The sequence below is a fragment of the Monodon monoceros genome, unplaced genomic scaffold (genome assembly GCF_005190385.1).
Source record: "Monodon monoceros isolate NGI ecotype Baffin Bay Population unplaced genomic scaffold, NGI_Narwhal_1 Super_Scaffold_17, whole genome shotgun sequence".
Lineage (NCBI taxonomy): Eukaryota > Metazoa > Chordata > Mammalia > Artiodactyla > Monodontidae > Monodon > Monodon monoceros.
In genome coordinates this window covers 26,252,928-26,266,289 of record NW_021703773.1, presented here as the reverse complement: position 1 = coordinate 26,266,289, position 13,362 = coordinate 26,252,928, and the positions used below count along the sequence as shown (strand labels likewise).

The 13,362-nt window shown below is 40.6% G+C and overlaps 1 protein-coding gene across 1 annotated transcript in view; it reads left to right on the top strand.

Annotated features, from left to right (window-relative positions):
- The window catches only part of CSMD1 (CUB and Sushi multiple domains 1), a 1,429,265-nt gene that overhangs the window by 555,264 nt on the left and 860,639 nt on the right, over positions 1-13,362 (top strand). The window contains exon 5 of the mRNA XM_029226263.1: positions 9,438-9,645. Within this exon, the coding sequence (XP_029082096.1) occupies positions 9,438-9,645 (208 nt within the window). The remainder of the gene's footprint in view (positions 1-9,437; positions 9,646-13,362) is intronic.

Sequence of the window (13,362 nt, the reverse complement as noted above, 5' to 3'; positions counted from 1 at the left end):
ATCAAAAGATTGTAAAATGTCTCTTTTGATTGCTTCTGTTTTCTTAGGGAAATAGGAGACAAAATCACCATGTAGTATTAAGGATGTGGTAGGAGATGCTGGCAGGTGGATGAGGAAGAGGGTACAAAATGGTCATTCCCCCCGAAAGAGGACTGAATGGATGAAGGGAACAAAGTAGGAATGTCATCATTGAAAGCCAACTTGGATGTGGTCCTTAATTTAAAGTTAGACCCATCTGTGTATTTTTGTTTGGGGTTTTTCTCCAGCCAGTTTACCATGGGAGAAAATGTGGATTTGCCCTGATTTGAGTCTAAGGTGTTGACAGTGGAGTTACGGCAGACCTCAGGCAATGACTGAAATGACTGAAAATGACTGAAATGACTGAAATGATGGCCATGAAATCTGAGGATGGCAAGGGGAGAAATGGGGACATGAGGGGCCTGAGGGGAAGGAAGTGAAAAAATGTCAAGATCAGGGAACTGTAGGTCTATCGGTGTCAAAGAATTATTGAAGTTAAGGTATTTGAGGCAGTGACCTGGAAATATAGAAAGGGGAGGTCTGAGAATGGGACACCCCACGTTGCAGCTCTGGAAAATGATCGTTTATTGGTACTGAGAAGATGAAGGGTGATGGTGGGAATGAATGACTGTGTGGGGTTAGGTTTTTGGAAGAGGGGCCGAATGAACTGAGAGGCCAGTATTCAGAAGATGATCTGACTCGATACTGAAATCAGCAAGAATCAAGACAAATGTAGAGCTGGACAGACTGTTAGTGAGCCAGACGTAAACGTCTGCAAGGACTAGTGGGGCTGCCCAGGGGATGTTGTAGAGGACTCCAGGGAAGAAGGTGTCGGATTCTGAGGACGAGAGACTCCACGCTGGGGAAAGAACAAAAGCAGAGGCCAGAAGTCGTAATGAGATGTGTGTTGGTGGGCATGTGGTCCAGCTCTAGGGACAGTGGTACTTGGGCTATGGATGCTGAACATTGACCTTGGGGAGGATTTCATGATGCAACGTTCTGAGAAAACAGCCAGCTTCCATGAGAAAGAAGTGAGCGGATACCTCAGAAGTGGCTGAGACACAGGAAGTTTTGCTGATAGCTGACCTTGAGTTTCAGAGGACCTAGCAGAAGGGTTTTAAGAGCTTGGGAGAGGTAGGGGTCAGACACGTGAGCTTTGTAGATCTTTGAGCGAATGAGGGTCTGAGGGGATGAGGGGCGACCTAGGAGACCAGCGTTTCTTCCAGTGTCTTCAGTACCTAAGGATGAAGGATGTTAAGAGGTTAATCTCCTGATGGTCTCAGGTGGGACATAGGTGGTGGTGAGGCTACAAGAAGAGTAGCAAAAGATCTGGGCCCGCTTTCATTCCAGCCCCTGGAGGAGTGGAAACCTGGGGAAGGAGGCTGCCTCCTGGTGACTGGGCTCTGCGTGACTCTCCCCTCCTTCTGAGGCAGCTGCTAAACTCCTGGTGAAAACAGTGTGTAGACTTGGAAGGGCAGTTTTACTCAAAGCAGTGATACAGTGGTCAAAATAATTAAATAAACTATCATTGAGTGATCACTGCATGCCAGATGGGAGAAAATAATAATAGCTATTTTTACTGAGTCCTTAGTATTGTTCTGAGCACTTTACAGCTATTGATCTGTCTAACCTTCCCAACCACCCTGTGAATAGATGCCATTATTATCTTCATTTATAAATAACCAAACTGAGGCCCAGAGAAGAGAACTTGTGACACAGAAGTGGGAAAACCTGGATTCAAACCCAGGCAGTCTGACTTGTAGGTACCAATATTCTACACAGCCCTAGGAAAAGTATATTAGAGACTATTGCCTAGTATTAGACATTGAACATTATAAATGTGTGTGCATTTCTTTTTTCTTTCCTGGATGCTTTTCATACAATTTTTAAAATTGAGAAGAAACTATACATCCCACTGTATACCCTGCACTTTATAAATTCAATATTCTAGGTCAGGAATTTGTTGAAACAATGTTGCAAATGCTCGGTAAACACTGCATGGTTTGGTTTGGGTGCAACATACTTTATTTAGTGATTTATCTGTTGTTAAACATTTAGTTGGTTTCAATTTTTCTTTATGATAAATATGGCAAAGTATGTCTCTAAATAATGTTTTATTCTGTATTTTGAATCATGCCCTTAAGATACATTCCTAGCAGCGTTTATACCCAGGCAACGCTTATAATAATTTTACAGTTTAGGATGAAAACTTTTTAAAGTTTTGAAATTCCTTAGGGGAAGTAGTGCACTCTGATTTCTGCTTACAGATAGAATTATTTTCCCCGCTTACAGAAATCAGTAGGTTCAAACACATCTTTTATTAAAAACCTTATCTGCTTCGTGGATTAACTTGATGGCATTCAGACTCCTTTAAGCTGTAGAATGTTTTTTTTTCCAAATACGAGATTTTTTGAAAATTCAATATAGCACACGGATTTAAAGAAATAATTGCTCTGATAGACATTTGGTGTGGGAACAAAGCCCAACCACTTGACTTTATTTGCTACTTGTAACCTGTGACTCCTACGTGTGGATGTCCTAGGAGCACAGTTTTTAAAATATAGAGTGAAGTGACTCAATATTATATGCATCTTTTTGTTTGTTTGTTTGTTTGTTTTGCGGTACGCGGGCCTCTCACTGTTGTGGCCTCTCCCGCTGCGGAGCACAGGCTCCGGACGCGCAGGCTCAGCGGCCATGGCTCACGGGCCCAGCCGCTCCGCGGCATGTGGGATCTTCCCGGACCGGGGCACGAACCCGCGTCCCCTGCATCGGCAGGCGGACTCTCAATCACTGCGCCACCAGGGAAGGCCTGTTTGCATCATTTTATTAAGAAGTATTTTGTGTGCTGATTTTTACAGTCAAGTATTTACCTGGCAGTTTCGAACCTATCTTCATTTTCTTTTCTGCGTAATGTGTAAAAAAAAGGTGTATGGGGGGAGATGATGGAATTCTACATAGCATTTACTTAATTAGAGTCCCCCCAGTTTTTCAGCTTCCAGACAAAACATTGCTCTGGATATAGCAAGATTAATGTTCAAGTAAAATTTTTGATACATTTGTACTGCTGTGAACATCCAGGGATAAAAGAAGCTTACATTATGTTCATATAACTATATTATTTAAATATTGGCCAGAATTATTTCGTTTATTTTAATGGTTACTTATTTTTTTTTAATACATTTTACTTTTTATATGTGGTTTTTAAGTTTACATCAGATGCTTACGGGGCTTGAAATAATTCTTCAGTTTCCGGGAAGATTGTTCATAATCTCCCTTTCTTAATGTTTTGCTCTGATTATTTTGCTTTCTCTGCCTGCCTTGGCTTTAATTCTTCTAGAAATGTCCCCACTGCTCTGCTGAGAATAAAAATAATATTTCTGGACTTGTGGCTTAGCTACTTGATGAGAACAAACAAAGCAAAACAAGCCGTCAGCTAAACCCCTCCTGGACCTGCTACCATGATGAAACCTTCTTCTTGGCAATTAATTTTCGTCTGAAATTCCTCTCTGCTTAGAGGCTTGCTGTTGTTTTTAGTAGAGTATTACTTTTTTAAACTTAATGCTTGAAAATGCCTCCTATTTCTATACATAAATTAACTTTTCTATTTCTACTCTTAGAAATGATATAGTTTGATGCCATGCTTAGGCCCAGAAATATATATTACTGTAGTCCCATTTTTCCTACTGAAGGTGACTGAGTATAGGCTCCAGGTAACTGGTATATGTACAGGAAATGCTGAGTCATTCACACAATGAGGGGGGGGGGGGGGGGGGGGGGGGGGAATTTTACTGAGTTCCAGGCCGCCTACTAGGAATAGCAGACCTGTGCAAAGGCAAACTCGTAAAGCTTACGGTTCAATGCTTTGCCCTTAGCAAAGTGCTAAGAAGTAACAGAGCAGGATGAAGAGACAGGGAATGGTCCAAAGTAGATGCCAGTTTATACACAGCGGTCAGAGAAGGTGGACCCAGGAAGGGGACTAATGAACAGACCGGAAGGCAGGATGGTGAGTGCGGAGGCCCTGGGGCAGGGACACACTTGGCTGTGGTCCCAGCAGGCTATGGTTAGAGGGGGATGAGGAGAGGTGGGGTGGCAATGTGGGCGTGAGATGGGGGCATGGGGTCAGATCACCTAGGGCTTTTCAGGTCCTGGTCGGGTTTGATTTTATTCCGAGTGGGGATACGGAAAGTTTAACTGTTTTGAGTGGAAATTTTTAAGATTCAAGTTAAATTTTAAAAGGATCAGCCTGGTTAATTTGAGTGAAACAGATTCCAGAGAAAAGATGAGAGTAAGAAGATCATTTAGTTTTCAGTACTATTGTGTGTGTGCTTGTAAGTGTATGTGTGTGTGTATAAACAGCATTAAGAGATGATTCCAAAGGTCTGTGGCCATTATGTATAATGTATATGTTATATATATATATATAAATCTAGCTAATGATCTCTAGTTTTGAAACCTCTGTATCTAATTTTCAAGTAAAGCATTTGATTTTAGTATTTTAATTATGAATAATTAGAGAAAAAGTGTTACATTGTTTAGTTTAACTATGTTTTTGCAATGTTACTGATTTATAACCAGTGAGGCCTGCCTTGTGAAAGCATATCTCAGAAATTATAAACTTATGTATTTAAAAATATAATTTGTCATATAAAATAATTTAAATTACATTTGTCACACACATATTTTCCATCAAAATACTAATCCTAGTGTTAGAGATATGTTAAATAAAAACAACAATAAATTTATTATATCTATACTGATTTTTCGGTTTTTCTAAAGAGATAACCATATTTTAGTTTGGAACATTTAATAGCTATTTCCTAATTAATTTCTTTATCAAAAAACTGTGTAAAGTGTACCAAAATGAGAGTATTTTCAAATACTATTGCACTAACTAGAATTCTTTTAAGTTACTTTAAATAAACATATTATCTAAGGGGAAATATTTATAGTCTTCCTGTGTTTTAATAAGTTTAAATAGGTCAAACATCTAATCAATGATTTATCTTGACTCAAAGAAGGAATACTACACAGCATTTTAATATGGTTTTAATTCCTCTTGTTTAGAAGGATCTATATAATACCAGTGAAAAGAACTGGAAAAAGCACTAATTAAATTCATCTAAATAATTGCTTCTTAATGAGGGGCAGTTCTGTCCCCAGAGAACAGTTGGCAATGTCTGGAGACATTTTTGGCTGTCACAATGGGGGCGATAATCTTGGCAATTAGTGGGTACAGGGTAGGATGCTGCTAAACCTTCTACAATGCAAAGGACAGCCTCTCAGAACAAAAAATTATTTGGCCCCAAATGTCAGTGGTGGAGAGGTTGAGAAGCATGATCTCAGTGTTATCTCTTTATAATAACTTTAAAAAGGAATTTGCTTTCTCCTTGCTGCTCTTTATTATAGGAGACACCTGCAATAATGAGGTGTAGGTACCTCCTAGAAAATGCAGAGTCTTCATTCATGTGCATTTCCCGAGCAGATAACTGAAAAAGAGATATGAGTGAATATTTTATGATAGTGGACATCTCATATTTTCATAATTTTCCCTTGGAAATTGGTGATGTAGTTAAAAATTAGGACGGGGATATACGATACTGTGTCTCTATGTTCCTTGGGGCCTTCAGATTGAGAGATTTTTATCTCTGAACTCTGAACTGTCACTACTACTATTGCTGCTATACTAGTCTTACTATTACAAATGACAACAAAAGCAAAATCAATAAACGCATATTGAACCACAATAGAGTCTATTGCATAGTGCTGTAAAGACCAGCTGACGTAACGCATTGCCTTAGCCCAAGGCTAAGGTCATAGAAGTGTCAGCTTCATCCTCGGGTCCATCGAGATACCAGCAGTTGCTCTAGTAGAGTTCAGTTATCGTCAGTATTTTTTATTGGGCACTTTAAAAATAATATATGGTGAGATACAAAAGTAAGTAAAATATCGTACATGATTTTGAGGGGGTTTTTTTGGAGATTTTGAGAAATATAAAGAGATTTATTAAAGGACTGGGCTCATTGGATTTGGAGGCTGAGTCTTAGCACTTGCAGTCAGCGAGCTGGATCCAGGGGAGACAGGGCTGTAAGTTCCAGCCCGAGTCCATGTTGAAGGCAGTCAATCCAAGAGAGTGAATTCTCTCTTAATCCACCTTTTTGTTCTATTCAGGTCTTCAGCCTCACAGACACACTCGAATAATGTTTAACCAACTATCTGGGCTCCCTGTGGTCCTATCAAGTACCCATGACACCTCTATTTTCCTAACCTCAGTCCCACGAGAGTAGACTCTGAGATCCAGACTTAATGCAGCTAAAGTATTTGGGAGGTGATTCAGGAAGCAAAGTGAACTAGTGAGGAGGTAAGGCTGGGAAGTGAAGAATGCCATTGAGGTGTGTTTTAATAGGGTTAGTCTTGTGGGAATTGGTACTAAATCTCTCTGGGTCTTATCTGATACTCCATGTAAGTTACAGTTTAAAATTTCCCCACCAAGGGGAGAGAAGGCGGAGAATTTATTCACCACATTCCATCCCTCACTGTTTCTGGGTTATTCCTGAGTGTATTTCCCAGACTCAAACGGGGCTTATGTTACCCTTCCTCACATGCTATTACACTTTAGATGTGTAAAATGTTATAGTTTAGAAAACAAATTATCTTACAGAACTGGGGAAGAAGCTAAAACTGTTCAAATGTTTTGTTGGAAAAACGTGTGAAGCACCATTGCAGTTGCTTTCAAACACACACAGACATGTTCAAACACACATACACATGTGACCTCACTCTGTACAGTTTTTTATTAAGTTTGTTATCCAGTGAGTGGTATGAATTATTTTTGTTTTGTTTTATGTGCTTAATTATCAAAGAAGATATCATCAATCAGACTACCTGATAGTGTTCTGTAATATTTTATTTGAAATGCTGCATTAAGAATTATAATACATCCTGCATCTGTTTAGCCTGACATAATTCTGACTGTAACTCATTTAAAAATGTTCCGTGGTCATTAAAATATCTACCAGAGAAAACGCAATGATGATTGCAGCCTTGGAAGAATTATAGTTTTTGTTGTCTACCAACTTTTTTATTTTCTTTCTCTTTAGTTTCATTTTCTATTCTTTTTGTCTTCCTCATACAATCTACTCCTAGTCTCAACAGAGTAGCCATAAAATCGCACCACTTGGCTGCGCCTGTGATGGGCACCCCAGGCTCTTCTGGAGTTAGTGAGTACAGAACTCACTCGCTAGGCCATCCAAGCGTGGCTCTCCATGACCTGCTTAAGCCCTCAGCTGAAGTCCTAGGAAAATCTAGATACTTAGCGTCTAAACTCTAAGAGTCACTGGATCAAAGGAAGTGACACTGGAGGTTATCCAGTTCAACCACCCTTTTAAACAGAAGGTAGATGTGTTGCTGAGAGATCAGTGCTGATATCATCTTGCAGATACCAGCACAGTTCTGTCAGCTGATAAAATATTCCTATACCAGGTAATATATAGCCGCTTCCTGGAGTCCCTGGAAACATGATGTCACCCCAGCTCAGTAGACACCTTCTACAGGTCCTCAGATCTTCCGACAGTTGAGTGACCAGAGGGAGAAAGGCTGCAGGGGAGGAACTCCACGGCCCTGCCCTAGAGCTACAGCCAAGGTCCGTGGTTGATGTTTGGTACCTGTGCATACATCCTCTTGTCAGATAGGTTTAGTATCACCTCTGTTCGGTCAAGGTCGCCAAGCTATTTTCCCAAAGAACCCAGTATGCTTCTTGCCCTCTTCACTTTTATTTTATGGTTATAGTGTATTATGCACACAAATACACCTGTTTCGAGGTCTTTTAAATCCTAAACAATGCTTCAGCGCATAGGTTACAGTTTCAAAAATCCAGAATAATTTGATATGAGTGTTTCTCCTCTAACACTTGGGAAGGAGATCTGTTTGCTAGGCAGCTGAATTACAAACCACTTATGCAGTCTTTGCTGTCAGATTTAATACATTTCATGTAATCACCCAACCACAGCATTGGATGTGAAAACTTTTAAGTTTATATATGTGTGTGTGTGTGTGTGTGTGTATCAGCTTTTTATATATAAGTGTGATATGCTTATATACACAGTTATTTATTGAGTAGCCATGTAAATATCTGTTCCAAGTGACCTCGTCCGTCTAGTCCCACAAGCTGCCAAAGGCAAGTTTCCCATCTTGGTAACAGGCTGACTGTGTCTGTCGCTCTAATTGTAACGCTGATGTCCCTAATTGTTAAATACAATTGTCCCTTGGTATCCACAGGAGATTGCTTCCAGGTTCCCCTGCAGATAACAAAATCTTCGGATGCTCTAGTCCCTTACATAAAATGGCATCGTATTTGCGTATAACCTACACATATCCTCCTGTATACTTTAAATGACTTCTAGAATACTTATAATACCTAATACAATGAAAATACTATGTAAAGCGTTGTGGGCATGCAGCAGACTTTAGTTTTGCTCTTTGGAACTTTCTAGGAATTTTTTTGTATATTCTTCATCTGTTGGTAGAATCTGTGGATGCTGAGGGCCAAGTGTATACTGTTTGCTAGGATTATCTGATAGGAAAGAAGGAAGGGAGGGACAGTATTCACAGACTTGTCTTAAAACATGTTATTTCACAAATATTTATCTACCCTATATATATACAGTTTACTACGTACATAACATTTTGTAATAGATGATTATATAAATTGAATACCATCTGATTTTTACTCTGTGGAGAAAGTTACAGGATCCATTTCTCTTCAAAACAATATTTATTCCAATGCTAATTTGTATCCTAAATGTATTTTATCTTACTGACCTTTTCCTTGTCACTTTTCCAAGATAATCCATTTTAAGTTTTCATGCAACTATTTCCTACTCAGAACTTTTTTATGAGTTGATGTGTCTCCGTTATCATATCATTCAACTTATCTGAAATTCAAAACCAAGTGCACATTCCAAACTCTACAGGACATAAAGATTAGGGCAACTGCTTCTTTTAAGATCACTGTATTTTCAAGCCAGCTCTCAGAAAAGGAAGAAATGATGGCCACATACTGTTAAGACTCACAGTGTTGCCAGCTTACTTCCGTCTTCCAAGATGCAGAGAAAACCTTTGAAAATATGGTTCAGCTGTGTGTGAATGTCAGGTGTATAGTAACTGCACGTTCCAGATTTTAGAAAAGACACAATTTCACTTCTTTCTATAGTGGCAGTTCAGTTAACAACACGGTGTAATGGGTAGACTTTTGAAGTCTTTCTGTAGAACTAAACTAACAAACCAGGAGAGACCCTTTGTCAGGTTGCGTGTCGCTATTTGGGGTTCAGAAAATGTGTCACTGATCGAGCGCGACACTTTGTGGAGGGGCTTGTGTACGAGGCCATTTTCAAGTACGCTTTCTTTGTTTCTGTCCTGTGCAGCTGAGGGGGCCTGTGGAGGGACCTTACGGGGGACGAGCGGCAGCATCTCCAGCCCCTACTTCCCTTCAGAGTACGAGAACAACGCCGACTGTACGTGGACCATCCTCGCAGAACCCGGGGACACCATTGCTTTAGTCTTCACTGACTTTCAGCTCGAAGAAGGATATGACTTCTTAGAGATCAGCGGGACAGAAGCGCCCTCCATATGGTGAGTACTGGACAAGAAATGTCCTTCCCACTTCCCACAACAGACTTTACAAAGTTGTGTTCTTTCCTTGCCTTCCGCTGTTGGCTGCTAAAATGTCATCTATATCGTGACTGATTTCCAAGTTTCTAAGATGTCTTTGTGCTGGTATTTGGAGCTGGAGATGTTATCTGGCCTTGGGCACTGGAACGTATCATGTCTCATCTTGGATTCTTATAAAGCAACACAGAAGACGGCAGCTAAGTGAGCTAAGCTAGTTTTGGATTTGGTCTGGAGCTGATTCAGTGTAAACAGATATTTTTAGACAGTGGAGATTTAAAAATGTCACGTCACCAACCGTTTACCGCCTCTGCTGCAGATGTGTGATCGTGTATGTCTTTTCCTCCCTGGAGATGCTGCACCAAATCATGTAACCACCTATGAGGGTCGCAGGCAAACCGTAAATACTAATCTGATACATAGATAATGCCGGTCATCTGATGATCCGTTCTCTGGTGTGTGCGCTAGTGGCAACAGAAGAAAACCTGATCAGATCCATTACAGTCTCTGGTGTATGGTGTTTCTTGTGTGAGAGCAGCTCTAGCTGTGTCTATAAGTACAACTAAAAAGGGAGAATTCGAAGAATAAATGTTTAAAGACTTAAGGTATACTTTAAATTATGTCGTTTGTTATGGGTTGAACTGGTTTTTTTGTTGTTGTTTTATTTTTTCAATTTCTTAGCATTTTAAAAACTGCAGCTGTTACCTATTTCAGGTCTTGAACAGTAAGGAAACTTGACAATATGTAGGTTCAAAGTAAGTTGGGAGAGAGGAAATGTTGGCTGTTTATGCATTGGTGGAGGAGATGAAATGAATGATTCTGAATGTCTCTATAGGTTTAAGTCTGTATTTCAGTACAAAGGCTAAAGGATAAAAATATCAAACCTGACAAATGTCATAAACTCTTTTACGTTTTAAACCAATTAGCAACATTGAATTTTATTTTCCAAGACTCAAAACTCAAAGCAGAGGATTCATATTTATAGTTTAAGTCATTTCCTTTCGTTAGTTTTATTGTTCTTATGTTAAATGCTACTTCAGTTAAAAGAAAAATAACTACTGCCTCTGTGATCTTTGTTTTTCATTTCATTGATCTGAGCAATACTTTTAGATCAGGCAAGCTTACCCTTTTGCTTATTTCATGTTATACAATTTAAAGACTCAAGGATTGGTTTATGTTATTATCTATCTACCTTTTTGTAACATCAGAGTTAGTGGAAACAGATACCAAACTGAAAGCTGAATGTCCTGGATTTTGCTCCAAGTTCTGTCCCAAACCTTCCTTGTGACCTTGGATAAATCATTGAACTGCTTGTATAAAAAGGGGCTATCCTAAATGAGCTTTTAAATTAATTCATTCAACATCTACTGAGTGCCTTTCTCTGTGTATCACTGTAGGAGATTCAGTGATGCAACACCCTCCTAGCTCTAAAGTCACCTTGTTTGGGTTTCCGGAAAATCATTGCCATGCAAAACTACATGGTGACGGTTTCTCGGAAATTCAGGGACTCATGGTAAAGGCCTTATTTGTGAGAGATTCTAGAGATGATGGGCGTCACCTGGATGGTGAGGTGTCGGGCTGGGGGAGAGGAAAAAAAGTAGGCATATCGGAGGATGATTGTAGACTCCACAGTCAAGGTTGGCTTTCGCCAAACGAATGCCGTTTATGTAGGAAAGGAAACTCAGATGTCCATATCCAAGTCTGAAAGAAAAATAGGAATGCTGAACACAGATGCCAGTCCCGGTGGCGCAGAGCCTCGCAGGAGGCCTCGCGGCGCATTCCCACACCACGTGACCGCCTTGAGCAGGGAGACCTCCTTCAGTTCACGTGTCTTTAGTAAGCGGTCCCCAGGAGAGAGACAATGTTACTTGACTTGGTTTTGCCTGTTTCTTCTTTTCTCATCCCCGCTGGTTTCTTTTGCGTCCTCTCCTCCCCTCTGTTTTATCTCCATCGGTCCTTTCCCCCGACACGGGTCCCCTCCAACTTCAATACCAGACTCAGAAAATTGTGCTCGGACGGGGTCTTGAATCTGCTAAAATTGCCATCTGTCGGAAATGCCAGGTGAGGCCACGGCAACCTGCGGGGCCTGATAGCAACAACTCACAATCGTGACTTAGAGAATATTGTCGTGGCAGCCAGAGAAATGGCCCTGTGTCTTCCTGGTGTTTGGATTCAGACTGGAAGACGTTTTCCAGCTGTCTGAAATCTCCCCGTATTTGCCAGGATACCAAGATCAATGATCCAGCAGCAGTTGGGAAGAATTGGGTAGTTGATGGAAAAGCTGTCCGTGGGACTTTGACCCTGGGTGCCTTCTGGTCTGATAAACTGGGTTACCTGTTGGTTCATCATGATTTCTCTGTTTCGACAGCCATTAACAGAGAGTTGTACTGATCATTATATTCTCCTGATGACTGACAGGCACAAAGGGTAAGAGATGGCAAAGCTGAGGGAGCGTTGGCAGAGGTGCAGTTGGATCTGCAGGCCCCTGAACCCAAACTATGTTTCCTTTTTACTGTAAGACCGTCCCCCCAATGGAAGAACCCAGGTCTGAGCTTAATGGCCTGTCAGGAAGTTCCCTCTTCTCTGTTTCAGGACTGCACTTTGGATCCTAAAGCCTTGGGCAGACAACTACCGTAGGGGAGATGGGCCACTTGAGAAGCCATTTAGCACACACGCTGCATCAGGAGAGTCAGGGACAGCAGGGACAAGGTCAGGGATGACACTGAGTGTTTATCACAATTATAAAGAGAAAGATCCTGACATGGCATAGGACCCCTATTCAACAGAAGGCTCTTCAGTGGAGGCAGAGAAGGAAAAGATGGTTTTCCTAAATCAGTACTGCAACACACAGGGGCACATTTACAATACAAAACAGGATCACTTGAGTTACCTTCTCAGATTTATACAAATGCGTAATAGGGCTTATCTTCAAGACTATTATTTAACAGTAACTTTCAAGTGACTGCCTCTGAAATGCTTCATGGTCTAAACTGGTACATTTAAAAGATTTACCCATCCCCGAATTGCAAGAAAAATACTAAGTGGCCGTGTAGGTGGATGCACCTCCTTTCAGGCACAAGGTTACACGGCAGCGGCAGTAGGACAGTGCTAATGGCTGTGAGTAGAGAGAGGGCACACACACGTATAATTTTCCAATAATCTATTTTTAAAAGACAGACTATACAAGCAAGGGCACTCTGAGAAGAAGCTACTTGGGAAATTGTTAAGAACAATAATAGGATTAGCCTTATTTTCATTTCATTTGGAGTAAAATTACCAACTCAGCTATGTTTTATGTAAGGGTTGCCATGGCTACAGCAGAGGCAGTCTAAAAGCGGTGGATGATGTAAAGTCCCAAAATTATCCATGTATTAAACGTGGCCGGGGTGTCATCACTTAAGCCTAATTGACTCTGTGTACATCAGATGAGGCTGAATTTGTTTTTAACTCATCAGGTTCTAATTTTAGATAGGTTGGCCTCTTATCAATACCCTCCTTTAAGAGAGAGCTGTCATGCCTAGTTGTCTTTGCAACGTGGTCCAATAATTACCGTTTTTTCCTGCAATTAAAAACTTGGTTAACAGTAAAGCTAGCCACACATTCTTACATTCTGAAGTGAGTTGATGGGGTAGCATCTAACTCCTAATTCTGGAAGTATCAAGAAGGCAGAAAATTGATTTT